Source organism: Rhinolophus sinicus, chromosome 4, assembly GCF_057876585.1.
Source record: "Rhinolophus sinicus isolate RSI-liver-muscle chromosome 4, RSI-T2T, whole genome shotgun sequence".
In the NCBI taxonomy this organism is placed as follows: Eukaryota; Metazoa; Chordata; class Mammalia; order Chiroptera; family Rhinolophidae; genus Rhinolophus; species Rhinolophus sinicus.
The window spans coordinates 4894086-4913232 of NC_142504.1; the positions used below are offsets into that span (position 1 = coordinate 4894086).

At 41.6% G+C, this 19147-nt stretch overlaps 2 protein-coding genes across 2 annotated transcripts; both read right to left on the reverse strand.

Annotated features, from left to right (window-relative positions):
- Positions 1–61: 61 nt before the first annotated feature.
- Positions 62–17429, reverse strand: IFRD1 (interferon related developmental regulator 1). The gene is made up of 12 exons (XM_019726347.3): positions 17291–17429; positions 13441–13545; positions 13226–13310; positions 12305–12429; positions 10566–10723; positions 9605–9655; positions 9346–9521; positions 9155–9263; positions 4698–4832; positions 2844–2972; positions 2380–2475; positions 62–814 (listed from the first exon to the last, which is right to left on the reverse strand). Exons 1-12 carry the CDS (start codon positions 17379–17381, stop codon positions 725–727), a joined length of 1350 nt encoding a protein of 449 aa, XP_019581906.3. The 5' UTR covers positions 17382–17429; the 3' UTR covers positions 62–724.
- LOC141573225 (uncharacterized) lies at positions 17425–17757 on the reverse strand. Its single transcript, XM_074341024.2, has one exon. The coding sequence runs from the start codon at positions 17689–17691 to the stop codon at positions 17425–17427; it is 267 nt and encodes an 88-aa protein (XP_074197125.1). The 5' UTR covers positions 17692–17757.
- Between the last annotated feature and the right edge of the window lie 1390 nt (positions 17758–19147).

Consider the following 19147-nt stretch of genomic DNA (forward strand, 5'->3'; position numbering starts at 1 on the left):
TCATTTTGCACTCTGAACCTCAAACCCGTAAATGATGTTTCTTCTATTAGAAAAGAAGCACTTTTAGTGTGAAAAGATCTTTATTTCAAAATAAAGAGCACAGGCTTACACAACAGATGAAATTAGTGTTACTGCCCTCAGACGTGAAGGTGCGCAGCCGTCCTGGCTGTCCTAACTCATCCTGAACTCCCAAAGCTGGACCCAATGGCCCTGAAGTGTAGCTGTGAGGTCTACGGTATAATTGAATTCCCTTTGTTGATCCCAGTGACAAAATTATTAGGTTCCATTTAAAATTAAAAACATAGCAGCTTTTCCAGAAGAACTGGCTCCCCAAACTGTATCCAGAACTCGTTTGTCTAAGATCTTAAATAGCTTGTAGTATCTGCATTATCATCAACACATCTGACAACCACAGTATAAGGTATTTAACCTTGGCTAATCGTTTTCTTACCGTGAAATACCATATGTTTACTCTCTTCATAAATAGAAAATGACCAAACATTACAAACACTTTATTCATGTTTACTGATTCTATTTACAGAGAATACTCAATAATCAGAACTTACCATTTGCAAATACTATACATTAAATTATAAGTAATATAACCCCTGCTACAAAAGCTATCTATGTTGACAAGATAAAAACTGTCTCCAGAGTTTAAATACATTAGAAGTTACAAATAAAAAAATCAGAACTTAGAAAGTAGTCTTCAAATGCTGAACATCTAGAAGAATTCTCCAACATCTGCTCTCTTATCACGACATTTGCTTCGAGCTTTGGTTCGAGCTTTGAAGGCTGCAGAATTATATAAATGCTGAATTGAAGAAAAGGAAAATATATGTGAGCAATACAGGCTTAAGAGTCTCGTAAGATTTAAAATAATATAAATAAAAATCACAAAGGGGAGAAATGAACTAATTCAACACTAAATATTTTAAATGTTTGTAAAACACATACATAAAGGACAAGGGGGAAATTTGACACATATAATAGCTAATGGCTACCTGTAGTGACAAAATTCCAGTGAAAAAATTGAAAAAAAAAAAAAAAAAGGTACATCGACATTGCATCTGATCAAGGAAAAGTCAAATCATGAACTAATGTGAAAAAAAAAAATCCAACCATGCTATCAATAACAAAAATATGAAGTTCCATTTTACTACTCATTAAACAATTTTTTAAATTAGAAAACCTAATGCTGTCAAATACGTGTGTGATAGCTACATGCTTTCGTTCATTGCTGGAAACAATTAGAAATGACAGAATAACTTTGGAAGGTAATTCAACTATGTATCAAAAAGTCATAATTCCAGCCGTATATTCCCATGCAAGGATTTATTTCAAAAAATAGTCCAGGAGAGAAAAGTATGTGAAAATATTAATAGTTACTAAAACCCAACAATCAATGACATGGTCATAAAAATGATTAAATTTATAAAGATTCTATAAAAAATACATTAAGCACTTCACACCTAAAAGCTCTGAAAACAGATCCTCTAACAAGAACTTGTACACAAATGTTCACAGTAGCACCATTCACAACGGACAAAAAGGGGCAACAAGCTGAGTGTCAGCATCTGAATAGGAACCACGGTGTCGCCCCACATGGAACGTACTCGGCCAATGGAGTAACATCCAGCCACAGAACGGAACACAAACCTCAGCAAAGTGACGCGAGGTGAAAAGAGCCAGACACAAAAGGTCACACGCTGTATGATTCCACTTATATGAAATACCCAGAGCAAAGAAATCCAGAGACAGAAAGGGCAGAGTGGATGCCAGCAGCTGGGAAGACGAACGCTCAATGGACAGAAGCTTCCTTTTGAGGAGCTGAAAATGTTTTGGAACTAGATGGATGACGGTTGTGCAACATTGCGAATGTACAAAATGCCACTGAACTGTACATTTTCCAAGTTTATTTTCTTAGTCAATTTTACCTCAATACAAAAAAATTATGTAACTAAGGAATTGTGAAATGTTAAGTGAGATGATATGAATCGCTTTTCAATGACACACACTCTCTGAGCCCTTCAGTTTCCTCATGTGTAAAGAGTCTGGTACTAACTCAGTTACCTGGTACAAAAGCAGCACTGAGTAAATATTTATTCTTCAATATAAACGCATCATACAATAAAAGAAAACAAAAAATGAAAATGTCTACGCTAAGACAATAAGATTATGGGTAAATAGTTGGCGTTGAAGCCCCCCACCCCCTAAATGCAGTCAGCTCCTATGCGTTTACTGCCGCTGTTGTGTCTGAATCTTGAGGAACTAAAAACCCCACACACAGCTGAACACCCGTCATCCAGCAGAATCAAAGCTTGGGCTCTGCTTATCTTTGGTGCATTTAGGTCTGTTAAACACAAAAATAAAACTCACCCTTTCAAAACGAGGAATCTTCATTGATTTAAGTGTTGCAGCATCAAGCATCACTGGCGGTCCAAGTTCAAACACATTACGAAGGAATTCATTTGACTTTGGTAGGAGAAAAAAGTGGTACAGCTTGGTATTAAACAGCAGCTCTGTTTTACTACATAAAGTGAAACTGATTAACAGAAGTTCTTTGGAGCTTATAAATATGAACTCAGGTCATTTATCTTCTTTGTTTCTCATTATGAGACCAAATTGTTTTCCAGTGCAACTATGTGTTTTCATACAAGAATATCAACAGTACACCACCAGACTTAAAAAACACAAAACCAAAAAAGGAGTTGTATTTTATTTAATTTCACTTTCAAAAATAAATTTGTTTATCAACTAACTTCAAAAGCCAAGTAAGTGAGCTACACTCAAATCTGCTCCCTAATTTAAAAGCAAACAAACAGAAAAGATGCCACTCTCACCTGTAAGTGGTACTGCATCCCCGATCCGAGGACCTCCTTAAAGGTGTCGTAGGTAAGCTTTTTGACCCAGCAATCAATATACATGCGTTCAGGACCAAACTTAACAGTTTCTGTTGGAAAATCCCGTTCCTAACCAACAGAAGAACCAAAACTGTAAGAAGAACTAAAATGGTCTAAAGATATCCTGCATAAACACAACTTCTCAATAGATATATACATGTTGCAGTAAGTGAACAACATGGTTTAACCTGTTACCTCCCTCCCTGAGATGTGAAGACTAAAAAGTACTACTCTACATATAAGGGTACAGGACTTGTCCGGTTGTGAGAGACTTGAAGGCACAGTTCATTTGGATAAATATTAATGGCAAAACCACACTGTTGTACAAGGTTAATAATTTTAATAGCACTCAACAAAGAAAAAGTTAGAAACCTATACTGCTCTAGAACTGAGGGGTGGGACAGCCAGTTGCAGGACAAGTCAGAAGAACAACATGCACCACAAGCAGGGGGGATCCGAGGGGAAGCAGGGGTCTAGTTAAGTTAAGGGAAGGGAGTTAGCAGACCGACCAAGAAAGAGTGACCAGCGTCTTGGGGACTCCCAGGTCTACGAGGAGGTTCACAAGAAAGTGCGAGGATTTCAAGAAGGGTTTCTGGCTGAAAAGAAATGGTGTGGCAGCAACAACCACACATCAAATAGGTACTTCTCCTCTGTGGCAGCTGAACAACCCTCATTTAAAGACCCGTCAATAAAGTAGGGCCTGAGAGAAAGCTGGTTCCGATGAAAGAAAAGAGACAAGCATGCTTCACAAGGCTCTGAGGACAGGTCCTTCTTTGGCAGGGGACCCAGTCACGGAACTGAAAGCCTGAGATGAAGAGATGGGGGTAAGGCCGGGGAGGGAGATAGGAGAGTATGAGGCAAACGCAGGGCTTCCATTTTTAGCAGTGACTGAAGGGGAAGTAGTGGCGCCGGTGTACACAGAGATTTCACATGTTCTTCTCAGGACAATCAGTCCGTGCTGCAGCTGGCTGGGCCGAGGGGCTTATACAGTCTTGTCAGGTCCTGTTGACCCTTAAAATCCATTGCCCATAGAGGAGGCATCAAGACAGAACATCTGAAATCAGGACTAATTCAGAAAATCTAGGACACATCTCTTGTTTTTATAGTAACTCATTTTCTTGAGCAACTATAAACTATTCCTGTATTTGGCTCCTCTGGCTACGGGACCCAAACCTAGGAACAGTTCACAGATACTCAAGAAAATGGCTGGCTTAATTTGGGGATACTACCACACCAATCAGAAGACTAGTAATATCAATTCTTAATATGCTGTCTGCTCAAGTTAAGGATTTTTGTTTTTTAGATTATAAAATTCAGAGTAAATATAAAATATTACTATAATGTGGTTAGTCCGCATTAACCAAAAGTTAGGCCCCCGAAGATCTATGCTAATGTAACCCTAGCCTTCCCAGAAAGATCAGAGGTCTTTGCTTCAAGGTACTGAGGGGTAGGCGATGATTTACTAGTCACAAGAAGCACCATACTACATTACGTATGTGCTATGCTCCGATACTTAAATGATGGCAAAACCACCAAGGTGAAATACAATTCTATCACTATGAATCTTTTTAACTTTTTTAACCTAATAAAAGAGTGTTTTTACACATCAGAATTAAATTTTCCTATTGAAAAAAAAGTCCTTCACTTCTGTTGTTACAAATACACTAAGCCTTAAGACGAGACAATTATTTGGCCAAAGGTGAAGTTCAATCAACAAAACGACCCCTGTCCAGTCTGGCCTGTGACACTCATTTCAAACGCGTGGCCATGGCCATGCCGGTGCTCGGGCCTTACCTCCACTGCCCGCAGGACGTCTCGGAACACCGAGCGCTGCTTTCTCTTGTCCACTTTGGCTCGGTGCTTGTTTCCATCTGTAGCCAAAGCCTTAAGCATCTGAGTCAAAGACTCCATGTCTTCGTAGAAGAAGTCCTGGTGAGGAAAAAAACAATTTGGTTCAGTTTGTGACTGGTTTTTCCTCACCCCAACCTCTTCTACAGCTAACAAACAATAGCCCACCTTGGACAATACCCAGGGCACTGCACAGAGCAACACAAACCTTTCAGCTGTTTGAGAGATCTTGGCACACTGGCACACATAAGCATGTTTGCTTCTCACGCACAAATTGAACCCAGAAATCCTGACTACAAGATGACAGGCTACCACTAAACAAGGAACATTCCCCTTCTGACCACATCAGATGCATTCACCAAACGCTTGCTGCGCCCCTAGTGCAGTCACGACCTACCCGGCTTTCAAAGCCCTTCAGTGCGTCAGACACACTGTATCAATACAGCTTCTACGATCCTTTGGCTCCCAATCCCCAAAGCACACATTCCCAGAATTCCAAATACTCTCATTCCAAGAGTGCAAGCTGTCAGCAATGCTTTTTAAAGCACCTCATTTCTAATTTACTGGCCATATTTCAAATGAGCAACAAAGCATTTACATCATGTGCACAACTCAAGTGATTACACTACTTAAAATATTTTAATCCGTTCTGGAGGGAAGTCATATTACTATTTGCTATTACCTTGAGCTGACTACGGGCTTCCTTCTAACAGTTCAAGTGGCTACACTTCTATGAAGTCTCTGTTTGGGGTGTTTTTATTTCCTAACCACATTTTACAACCACATTCAAAACTAAAAGATTATTCAAATTATTTATTAGGTTGGTGCAAAAGCAATTGCAGTTTTTGCAATTGTTTTTAACCTTTTAAACCGCAATTACTTCTGCACCAACCTAATAGTTGCCCCAAACTAAAGCAGACACTTACAGAAACCTGAAAGCAAGCAATTTCCAGTTGTAGTCATTAATGCCTGGTTAACTTTTTTTTTTTCATTAGGGAAAATAATCATTTAACTTATTCTATTAAAATAAGCAGCTTATTCCAGGCATTCTTCAAATTATACGTATAGTTGTTTCACCTCAAAAAGTAGAAATGAAATGAAATGAAAAAGATTATCACACTGGTGGAAAATGAGCTTGAAATCAACACACTAGATACTCTAACTTTTAAGTACATAAATATTTTCTTATTGTCAATATTTTAGAAATTATCTATTATTAATATCAACTGTTCTAAATAATGTTTTCTTTAAATGTTCCAATCTTGTTCAGATTTGCATCTTGAAAAGCAGTTACCAAAGCTGATAAGGTGTAAAACACCAAAGTTATGTTGATCTCGATATTTAAGTTCCAATAATAAATCTGATTCTACCATAACAAGATGGGAATAATTTTACTTGTAGAGACCAGTACATTCAGGCACTGGCAGTTTCCTACTCATTCCACTGGCTACTGATTTTTTTATAGTGTTGTCAAAAAAATGTATGGAAGATTTAAAAATACATATGGAATAAACCAAAAATTAGGAAAAAAACTACACATTATCTAATTTGTTCTGAGAAGTGGGTACCACCACCAGTGGTTCTCCCAGGGGACATGTGAGTGGAGACATTTTCATTGTCACACCTAGGAGAGGGGGTGCTACTGGCACCTGGCGGGTAGAGGCCAGGGGCGCTGCCACCCACCCCGCAGTGCCCAGGGCAGTGCCGCCGTCCAGCAACAACCAATCGCCCAGTCTCGGCATCCAGTGGTGAGGGTGAGAAACCGCCTAACTGAGCTCAGCCACCAATAAAACTCCATCTAGTTCACAGTCTGAATCACTGAGGTCAATACAGTATTAACTTGGAAAAATAAATGTTAAATATTGTAGGGAAATGTCTCCATAAATTGCTTGGGGCTTAAAAAGAAAATGTAAAATAGAACAAAAATAGTCCATAAATAACATCCAAAAGCCAATCTATTAGAGTTTAGGATAACTATACAGAAACACTGTACACTCAGGAACAAATGAAAACTAGGCTCCTGGAGGTACAAAGAAATAAATAACCTTAATTCACCTAATAAGAAAACAGCATGAGCCTTATCACACAACAGGTGTACGTGTCTGTCTGTCTCTATCACACACAGATGTGTGTCTGTCTGTCTCACATGCAACACGTCCCTGACAGATTAGGTGTGTGTGGGGGTGTGTGTATGGAACAGGGAGAATTGGGAAGGTCTGATGATACTGTATGTTCCTGAGTCAGCACATCATACGGCCCCAAGATCTGTAATTCTGCCCACTAAATAGTCTTAAGTCTTACTTGCATTTACCCTCGAGAGCTCGGAAAAGGCCACTACTAGACTGCTGCCTGCGGGATAACAGTCAATTCAATTAGCAACTGTAGTGACAGCTGCCACTTACAGGCACGATCGCGTGTGTTCTCAACAACTTATGAGGCAGCTGCTGCTGTGTTTCCCCCAAAATAAGACCTAACCGGAAAATAAGCCCTAGCATGATTTTTCAGGATGTTCCCCTGAACATAAGCCCTAATGCATCTTTCGGAGCAAAAATTAATATAAGACCCTGTCTTATTTTCAGGGATACACGGTACTACTGTGTCCATTGTAAAGATAAGGATGCTGAAGCAGAGAAGAAGCTGACCAATATCACCCAACTCGTGAGGGGACAGGCGTGACCCTAGAGAGGCAGCGAGTCTCCAACATGTACCCCATCTACCTGGTTACGTGGCAAACACGCACCGGAAATGAGGAGCTCCCACGAAGGAGTGCCAATTCCTCCAGCCAACTCTGAGCAAGTCGCTATTACTGACCTTTCACCACCTCCTTCTTTAAAGCCCAACCCAAAAGTCAGCCCTGCAGAAGTCTTTTTCTACGTCTCCCAGGCAGAATTCATCCCACTGCTCGATTCCCCGGTAAATAATATCACAAAATAATCCTGTTAGTAAAAGACTGAATAACTCAATGCCACGTCTGCGACAAGGACCCCAATTTAAATCAACCTATGTATTCATCAACACAACTTCATTTTCTGAACACCCTGTAACTACTACCCCCACCCACTCTCTCCTTTCAGAAAGCTTATTTCCTTAACAAAAATAGCAAACAAACACTAGGTTGTATTTTATAACCCAGTTCATTTTTGTCCTTGACAAGAACTTAGGTCAAATGAAGCCTGTCTGGGTGAGGTCTCCTGGCTATCTCGTATGATTTGTTAAGCCAGAGAACATAAAATGTGTGGGTGGTAATATACGACGTTTATACAAATCTAAATAAGTGAATTCAACATGCATAATTTAAAGCACATTATTAGTTCACCTTTAAGATGCATTTCAAGGGAAAAAGCAAAGCAATGACCATTTCCAGCCAGTAGAAGAACACAAGACAAAAACTGCGACATCTGGTTTGTGTGCCTTGAGGTCAAGGAGTCATTAACTAGCTCAATAAAATTAAACTGATCGCTAAACTTGAGTCCAATTTCTCACATAATGAGAATCGTAGCTACCAACAGCTTTAACAATATCCGTGTCATCAACCTGCTATCCTTCAAATAAAAAGGGGGGAGGGGTGGGCTAGATACGAATTTTAAAAGCCTACATGCCCATTTTTTAAACACAGTCCTAGAACCGAATGTGAAGACTAAGGCAACCCAGAACACAGGCTGATCAGGTTGAAATTATTCAGTTTCGTCATTTAACTGCAGAAAAGTTTCATTCTGGAAAATCTTTCTCCTTACATTATAAAGCACCTAGTAAGTACCCCCAGTTCACAACAGAGGTCACAAATCAGGGTGACCAATGGCCCAGCTCGACTGAGACACGGGCTTTCCCAGAACACAGGACTTTCAGTGCTAACCTGGGAGCACCTATCACCAACTGAAACACCTTCGAGAGCCAAACTGTGGGAAGGAACATCCACGAGTGTCCCGTGGGTGGGGAACTTCAAAGGACGGGTCCCAGTCTAAAGGGCCCTATTCATCTGCACCCCTGGCTTCAAGAGGTTACACAACAGCGACTAAACGCATCTGATCCCAAACGTATCCTTAGTACCGCATCTATTTGTCTGACATTATAGAGCGTCCATGCCTGAATTACCTTCATGTGTTCCATGTCTAAGAATCCAAGCAGACCCACACAGAATATACCAGACACAACTCTCTCACGAGTCGTGGAAAGCACCCCGAAACTTTGCTTCTATAGACAGAAACAATCAAGTATAACGAACTTCATACAAATGCTACTCTACCAACCCCTAATTATTGATTTATGTTCTTGAAAGCGCCAAGAAGCCGGCAATCAATCACTATGTTCTCCAACTGGCCGCCGTCCAATTCTTAACTGTGAAAGACATGACAGATAACGGTCCCTGTGACGAAAGCTTCTTCCTCTACGCATCAGATACTCACACTCTCCATTCCTCTGGCCAATTCAAACAGAAGTGCCAAAGATTCACCAGCAGCTATTCTCATGTTTACATCATCAGAAGACAGCAGGCTTGGCAGTTTATGGAAATGCCTAGAAAACAGTCATTACTGTGTGAACACAAACAATTAGGTCAATAAGTGTTTTTATAAGATACGAAAGTGAAAACACATACATCTCAAGCTTTTTCTTCACTTCGTTGATGGGGCATATGGTCAGTAACAGGGTCCACGCAAGGAGGGAGCTGATGTGAAGTGCTGTGCTGGGGGCGCTGCAAACAGCAGTGTCTTTCTCTTTGACATAGGACTTGGTGAAAAGGTTTTCCAAGCATTCCAGAGTTGAGTACAGCTCCTAAGGCACAAGAACATGAAGTAAGATCACCATCTTAGGAGGGAAATGGGAAGGTAAGTGGAGTCAAGAGGTTTTCTACTCACAGTAATGTCATCTGTGGCAATAAAACAGCAAACACCAAAGCAAGTTGCACACTAAAGGACAGAAAGAAAATACAGATATTACTGTTTGTCATTTTCTTATGAATTCTGTATCTTCCTACTTTTATAATTCAATTTGAAAATTTTCTCAGCTACATGACTACATTAAGTCCCAAACACAGTATTAGAGAGAGACTGAGAAACCGGGTTTCCTAGAACACAAGGACGGTGGGTTTCGGCCCCAGTTCTGCTGTCAAACTCCAAGTACGACTTTAGGAAACATTCCATCTCTCTCGGGCCCTCCTTCATTCATTTCAAATAGCTCAAAGACAGGTGACATTTGGACATCTGAGATAAAGAAACCTACTTTCCCTACTAAAAACCTTTAAAAAATAAAGTTAGCTGCAGATTTTTAACCTTTTAGAATCATTTATATTCATTTGTTTTACTGTAAATTCTACTATGAAAACTTCTAAAAAAAATTAGCTTCCAAAAAATAAAGCAAACAGGAGCAGAAATCTCCTAAATTAAAATAACTGTCCTCAAGCTTCCCACCTAAAGAAAGATCTCATGAATTCAGATTGTACCTCCTTTGCAATATGCTGAAACCAGACTGGGAATGCCCTTTGTCAGGGAAAAAGGGGCTAAGTAAGTGAGTGCACAAGATCACCAAGGTACAGCGTACCTAATAAAGACTCAGAAAACAATACTATGTACAATCTGCTTGCGACACACACGAGCCATCAATTTTCAGATCAGCGCCCTCACAAATCAATCATCTGAAAACAGAACTTCAGGTTCGTGAGATTTCATTATACCCGTGTCCTTTTTCTCCATACGACGTCACTAAAAGTCCCTCATGTTGTCCCGAGCGCCACTAGCGCTTCATTCAGTCTTTAATGTCACCATTCCCGTGCCCGGGGGTCACGGCCGGACAGGTCAAGCCACTCAGTCTGACACTTACTGACTGCCTAGCCTGGAGACTCGCTGTGCTGTCACAAATGATTTTCTTCAGGATTGGTCCGAGCGTTTTCAGAACCTCTTCACTTTCGATTCCAGGGCCCAGCTGAATGCACAGAACAGATGCTAACGCTGCCGCCGCACGCCGCTCGTCGCCTTTCCCTGGAAGAGAAGCCAGGGGCAGCCATGACCAAGTGTTCTCAGCAGAGTGACTTACTAAGGCGGCCATTCCCCAGATGTGTTCAGTTTCCAAATATGTCCTACCACTTATGAAACCCGTAAGACACATGCTCCAGGCTTTGACACGAGCCATAAACCTAGTGAGGTTAGAGCCCAAACTCTGGGAAGACCTCACTCAATCCTAAGCCCACCACTTACAAGCCAAACGGTCTCCAACTAATTACTCGTGTGCTCCACACAGGGTTTCCTTACCTGTCAAGTGGAGGCCACCACCACCTTAAGGGAGCACTGGGACAGTGCAGCAAAGCTGGGCTTAGGCCGATGTGACCTCCCAAAGCCTCCCGGGGGTCAGAGTGCTCCAGAAGCCCTCGGGTTACCCTCTGAGGCCCATGGGGTAATCTAAACCTTCAGCCCCACCATTCCCACCAACTCTTTTAAATAAGAGATCAAAGATAGAGGATTCTTTACCACCACAGAAAATACATTAATATAAAGGTAAATGTAAATTAACTCTTTTGAGTACTGTATACACGAAGCATGTTGGCAAATTTTGAACTTCAGTTGTTACCTGATAAATTAAAATTTTATAAAATATGCAGGTTGGAATGGAATTTTTAAAGGTCACTTAGTCCAACTATCTTATGCGACAGTGTTAACGTGAATACCTTTAGCAAAGCCATTGGAATATCTCAAACCAGCTGGCTCTGCTCTCGCTATACCCTACCAGTCACATAACCTCAGACAGGTCTCTGCCTCTGGCCTTTCTTATTCTGTACATTCAGAGAGGTGGGCGGGTGAAAGGCGTCCCAACACCATTCATGACAAAACTTCATGAATGAGAATAGGGACATAAAGCTAATCTCATTCAATTTAAAGAAACGGTGGGTGTGCTTCCTACATTTTTCATGCTAGAAATATTTTGTTAAAGTAATCATGACGGTAGAAGGTAATTATTTTCATGGCAAAATAATTAAGTTGGCAGCCCCAAATCTTCCTAATTTTGGTAGTTCCTAAAACTGAAAAGTCTGGTAATACCTTAATTTAATACCTTAATCTTTAAGGCCTTTCTTTATTCTTAAAAGTTCTATGATTGTAACAATATTAAGTCCAGGATCTCTAATACAAAGTCCTAGAATTTAAATATGCCAAAGGATATCCTGAAAATGATGTCATCCGAAGGGATAATTGATGTTTTAAATAAGTACAAGAGAAAATGAGCTAGATAATTATACCTTATCAAGTTTAGAAAAATGAACTGGAATGGCTTTTTAAATAATACTTTTTGTTGACATCTGACACGAACTCGCAAGTCTTTCTTATATACATGAGAATGGAAATCACCTGTCTGATACAACAAAGGACGACAATCACCCCAGTGCCATTCTTAGTTTCAAGCTGCTTATTACATGAACAAAGACAAAGCTTCTCACAAGTCTGATTTTGAGTTTTAACAAGCAGAGGATTCCTTGACAATGACAGTTATGAGTGAGTCAATCTTGTTGCAAAGAAGGGAGCAAATTCCTTTTGAGTTTTGTGCCTGTAACTCAAAAATAAGAATATTACCTTTTTTCAGGCAGCGTTCAATGCTGTCAGTTAAAGTCATTCTTCGTTCCAGAATGAATTCATAAAGCATTTTTGAAGCCAGTGCATTTTTAATACTTTCAAGGGCGGCCTGCCTTGTCTTCGCACTATTTAAAATAAAATGCAAGAAAAAGAAGACCCAGCTGGATGGAGAAGTGTACCAGCAACGACCTTTAAAAACCGCTTAGTTCCCCTCTCAATTTTTGGTTTATAATTTTTTAAATCTAATTTTCATCAAGCTCTAAACATTTTTCGATAATATAATTTTCATCTACAACTCACCTTATTACACAAAAGATTATAAGCTGCTTTATATCACAGCATCTTTGTTTATTAGTTTAATAACCACAACTTTAAATGACTACATAGTATTTTCTAGTTTCAATGTACAAAACATGTTCTCCTGTATTATATATGTAAAGTAAACTCACATTTTTTTTTTTGTTTAACACTACAAAAGTCTAGAGTTCATATTTGCATCTTCTGGGCTTTTTAATTCCATTTGTTTTAAGTCAGTTCTAGAGCTACTGGGAAGAAAAAAATTTAGCTTTGGTATTTTTCATGTCTATAATAAAATTAGTGAACAAGAGGCTTAAGGCAAAGTTTAGTTGTGCTTTCTAGTTAAGATTTAACTTTTAATTCAACAAATCCAACTCAGTTATAATCAAATGTTATATGCTATTATGATAGAACAATGACTAATCTGAGTCAATTAATCTAAATTCTATGGCACATTTCTATCCACATTAAAAGTCCAAAGGAACAAGAAACATTAAAACACCCAAAGTAAACAAAGCAAGCTTTAGAAAAACATATTGTTAAATCAGAGAACTGCACATATTATATAATAGGTAAGGTGGCTGACAGAATAACCCAGAAGGAAGAGTTGCCAGTGTTTCCTACTTCTTATCCAGGGTCAGGTCAATGAATCCCTTTAACTTGTACTCCAAGTCTTCTTGAGTTCCTTCCTCATCAAGGACTTCTGGACCTAAGGAATAACATAAACCAACCAACCACTGTAATTCAAGTAGGAAAGAAGCAGACAGGGCACACAACTAGTATACCTTAGCTAAAACTCCTTTTATCTAAAGTTGCAAGTTGCAATTTAAAACGCATACCATCTTCAGGAAAACTGGAGGGATCGCTGTACCCACTGCAATGGCTCATTGTTTCAATGGACGCGTCCTCATCACTAAACGGCTGCACACTGCGATGCTGGCCACCTAGTCAGTAAAAGGAGGTGGAAGTCAATGCTTTTGTTGCCATAGATTTAACTTGGGAATTTTAAAATTTACTTGAGAAATCCAGTAATAAAAACCCTAACGTATTTAAGAAAACAGATGATTATATTACAAAAGAACACACTTCAATATTCCTAAGTCAATTCACCTAACATGTACTTCACAGCGCCAACAATTTACAATATATATCAACTTCAGAAATATACTGATCATCTACCAGGCAGTACCAGTTTACAAAAACTGTATTACACATGAAAAAACTACTTCCAAACCATAACTTCAAATCATGAAGACAATAAAACTAGATCATATGTCACAGATCATAAGAATAAGACAAATATATTTTCCAAAGAAAATGACTGGGCTTGGTAAACGTTAACTGGTGAATGGGATAGTTTTGATGTTACACATATCTTATGTGAAGGGGAATTTAAGGAGTTATAGGATGGTAGTTTTAAAGATGAGTTGAATTGAAAGGAAAAAAGGCATAAAATAGAAGTTTTGGTATTTGACACAGCATAAAAGCCCGTTAGACAAATTACCTTTAAAAAGAACGGTTCTAACGTATCCAATAGTTTAAAAATATCAGTACTGAAAAATAAAATCTTTTTTAAACTACTCTTTCTCTCAACTTCATTAAGCTAAGTAATAAATCCATATTCCTAGTCACTGTTTTTTGCAGGAGTTTCATATTACTAACAGGATTACCTAGTCATGAATTACACTGAGCAATGAATTAAACTAAGTCCTAAATTTTGCCCCAGAAGAGAGCGAGCAGCCTTCAAATGTGCTTGTTATCCTAAAGGGAGTGAACCGTGCCAATTTACGTAGTAAAAAGTAAAGAATAAGCAATGAGCCAAGGTCCAAAGAAGCCTAATCACTTCTTAACCAGAGTGCTTAGGACCAGAGGAAACAAGTAAACAAAGACCTATGACATCACACTCTATTTCTGCATCTATTTTCATTTGTTTTCATGATTTGAAGTCATGGCAATCGTTGAGTAATCTGATTAACTTTTACTAATGTTTATTCACCAACCAATTTATAATTTTCATTTTTCATATTCAGCCTATTTCTAAACTGTCAAGAAGAGTATTCCTATGTAGGCTTTCCTCAGCTCCCTTCTCTAAATTTCAACAATTTCCCAAGACTCGAGGGAAAGAGAGATAAAAAAAATTACAAAAAAGAACCCAGGATGAATGCCCGACGGCTAAGTCACATTCACTCACCTTGTGATCCTAAGTACCGTCTATGACGTGGAACTCCAGACACAAGGTCCTTGTTTCTTAGAGGGCTTACTTCCTTAACAAGGCTTTATTCTTCCTTAAAAATGCTCTCTTCAAATTAAGTGCCATGACAAGTATACATACTTGTATAAGAGGTCAATTTCATTACCTCCTAGGACCTTCCACTAACTTAAAAAAAAAGTAACTCAAATGTAAAACCCATTAAAGAAATAAAAGTTGGTTATCTTTTGGCTGTACATGTGAAGATCTCATTTGAATCCCATTTCTTCCAGATGTCATTTTAAAACACCAATAAGGTAAGTGGCTTGTAAGTACATGTGTCTGACAACTTTCCATCTCTTCTTCTCAACTATTATTTATTTATTGAATAAGTAGTACGTTCACATGGAACCAAATTAAGGTAAATCTCACCCCATCCTCCACTTTCCAGAGGCAAGCAGAGTTGGTCAAGTTCTAGTGTAAACTTCCAAAGATATTCAAAGCATGTATAGTTTTATAAACTAATCAAATAATTCTTTTCCAATTTGTTATATATACAGTGGTACCTCGGTTTTCGAATGTAATCCAAGAGTTCTGAAATGTTCAAAAACAGCCGACAGCGAGGCCTCAGGATCTTGCACTCAGCGAAGCTGTGTGACATGTTCGACTTGAGTCGTGTTTGAAAACAGAAGCATTTACTTCCGGGTTTACGGCATTCGTAAACCAAAATGTTCGTCAATGAGACGTTTGAAAACCGAGGTACTACTGTACATGCCAAAAGTAGTGTTAACATGTATCTTTTTTACTGAAAATAATCAAAAAGGCAGCAGCAATAAGGCTGATGAAAGGTCAGAAATGTGCATCAAGGTAAAATTTGAAAGATCAGCACCCACTGCCACCTGAGGTTATTCTGTAAATATTACACCGGGAAGGAAGGAGGCTAGAGGAAGCTTCGGAAGGAAATAAAGATTGGTGATTCAAAGAGGCCACTAGCAACATCATAAAAATTTTCAAAGTGGCTTCAGCTTGCTGCTTATTTGTTTTATTAACAAAAGTTAAGTTTAAAGAATCAAATTATTAAGGACCTTCTAGACAGAATACAAATGTTTACTTCAGATGAAAAGTTACAAAGCACAGAAAAAGGTACAGAGGAATCCTCAGTTCACACAGACCAACTTGACACCGCAACAAATGATGTATTTTTGGCCTGATGCTCGTGAACATCAAGAGCATTTAACCAAAACAAAGAAAACTCCTACTGCCAATCATTAGATGTTTAATACATGAGCACACGTTTTCTTTCTGCTAGAAATCCCATAGCAAAGCTTTTCAAGTGCCAGAGTACAATCATCTTTAACAAGAACACTGATGTACACATTCTAATGAACAAAAAGCGTATCACTCTGAGGATCAGAATGGCAATTGTGTTGACAAATACCTAACGGCCAGTAGTAGTAATTCAGACGTGATAACGTCTGAGGATCTGAGGATATTCCAATACTTAACTCCAAAATCTCAACAACTAAAGGGGATGATTTTACCCAGCTCACTTTAATACTCCTTCGAGTGTAGTGTGGTGTGTGGTAGGCCTTTCTCCTGGAAGCCCTTTTTCCTTAACCGTGTACTTAGTACTACAGAGTCATTAATTCAGTTAAGCGCCTACCCGGGTAACCCTGGAAAGGCTCCAGCTTGGCAGCGCGGAGACGAAACCCCTAAACTTTGGCTTAACTGCAACCTGAGCTCCCACCACCTCCTCCCGGGGCTCAGACGAGAGCCCACGGAGTGCAGCACAAAAGCGAGAACGTGGTTTCTGCCCCGGGGAGCGGGAAGTCGCCTCAAGGGGCCCAAGTGGAGCTGGGGGCTCGGGATTTCCGCAGGTGCCAGTCAGGGGAAGGAGCAGAGCCCGGGCTGTGACAGTGGCCCCCAGCCTCCGCCCGGCCAGGAGGACACGCGGCATGGGCAAGACGGGAGAGAAATGGGACGCCACGCGGGTGCCTCTGCGTCACTGCGGCCCCACCGCGCAAGGCCCAGGCCGCGTGACACAAGAGTCCAAACCCCGCAAACGTTTGGCATTCCCGAAAACTCCATGTTGGAGCTCAGGGTTCAAAAGCGACCGGTGACAGCATGGACACGACTCCGAGCTCTGCCCCACCCTCCGTCTGGAAGAGCTCTAGCGCAAGCACCGGCCTCGGAGAACAGTTCCCCTGCTGCCCAGCGCCGCGTCACCCTCGGCCCCATCCGCTCTCAGGCCCAAGGACCCATTTGCCCCCTCCCCGCCCCCACGGCCAGTGCCCAAGACTTCGGTTCGCATGCCAGAACCAAATCGCGCGAGGTACGGCCCGCAGAGCACGCCGGGAATTGTAGTCCGCCAGCCCCGCCAGGCGCCCCGCCGACACAAGTGTCTGGAGGAAAAGGACTACAACTCCCACCGTGCCCAAAGCTAAAGCGACCAGCTCGCCCGGCCGGCAACCGGGATACCAGCGGCGGGCATACCCCCTTACCTGCTGTCGCCGCCGTCGCTGCAGCTGCCCCTGAGCCGCCGCCACCACTGCCACCGCGGTGGGGAGTGTTCCGCTTCTTATTCTTCGGCATCGTGGGACGCCCGGTGCCGCTTAGACTCGGAACTTAGCGAGGATCAGCCGATGGAGCTGCACTTTTTACTCGTGGGTCTGTGCGGCGGGCGGCTGAGAGGCGAGGCTTCGGCTAACAAGAGAGGCGAGGAGCGGCGGGGGTGAGAGCGGGCGGTGGCGGCAGCAGAAATCCCCGTGAAGAGCTGTGATCGGAAACGATACATGTTTCTCTTTAGCGCGGGAGCTAAGGCGGGGCGGACGAGGCCACGACGCCTTAAGTAGCAAGACCGCCGCCTGTCGTCACCATATGTGGGCGGGGCTAGAACTCGCATTAGCCAATCCTGATGGATCTCCCCACCGGAGCCCCATTTCGCGCGTTCGCTGGATGCCGAGGACCAATCCCAGGCCGCCGGTCTTCCAGCCGCGCTCATGGAACGAGTCTTCGTAGCCTCACTGGATTCTGGGAAATGTAGTTGGCACCGGGGAGTCCTCTCCCAGCTCCTCCCAACGGGCTTTTGCTTGCCCTTGGCTCCCTTCTCGTGACCCCTCCCCTGCTTCCGGCGGCCGGCTTGGAATGGGCTTGAAGTGGTCACGGGTGATGAGCAATGGGGCGGGCATGCCGGATGACCGCAGCCCTTACGTAACCAGCTTTGCTTTGCTTTCTCCGACAGCGCCTGTTCTCTTTAGCCTGTCCCCCTGCTTCCCTGCGGCCTCTGCCCACGCGCAGCCATGCCCCTCCTTGGGAACGTTTTTCCATGATGGGCTCAGTTGTTGAATTAGTTGAGCGATTCCCAGTATCTATAACGTAACTGCGGTTCAGGGCTATGAGCCCTCCACCTCCAAAAAGGTGTGTTTAATCGGCGTAGTGTACTTCGTGCATTTCTCCTATTCCGGACTAGAAAGATCTGGCAAATCAGTGTCGCCGGTTCCTATACAAGAATATGTCCTTTGACAATCCACCTGCCAGTTAGCAGGTCAGTCTGGGAAAAGGGTTGGTTTCTGAGAACTTAACAGCTGGTAAAACAGACGTGAGCTGTAAATACCAATAATCACAGTGTTTTACTTTCTTCCCCATGGTGCCCCCTAGATCTCTGTTTCCTTGTTAAATTTGTCATGTATTTAGGACCTTTATTACATTCGCGTATTAGGCTTATGACAGCTCAAACTCACGGACTCACCTCAATGTAGGTTACCCATCCCCCACTCCATCATTCTCCTGAGTTCCTGCTCTTACTTTCTTTTCAGCTTCCTATAGCAAGCACATCTCCATCTGAATGCTCCAGTGCATCTCACCCCAGCACCTCTAAGACTGTTTCCCTCTTCCTGTCTTCCCTCTGTGTGTTCACAGCACTACCATCCTCCCAGACGCCCAAATTCAAAATCTCAGATTCATACATGGTTGCCCTCTCTGTTTAGCGTCCCCCTAGAACAATCAGCTGTACAGTAAAACTTCAATTCATGGCCTAGTCTCCAGTCACAGATGGCCTCAGCTTGTGCCTGGACAATTTAAGGGATAGTCACTTCAACGTGTCCTGCATGATGATGTTGCCAGATTCACTTGACTAATGCACATGCTGTAACAGTTGCTCAAAACATTCCTTGGTTCCCATTATCTGTATATTGAACGCCGGTCCTCCTGGCCTGGCCTCTCTTTCCAGCCCCATCTTTCACTGCTTCGGGGTACACACCAGTTTTTCAGCCACCTGTACTGCTCTTCATTTCCAGTACACAGTGCTGCTCTCCTCCCTCCATTTTATCTCTCACGTTGTCCCATGTCCTTGTAATGTC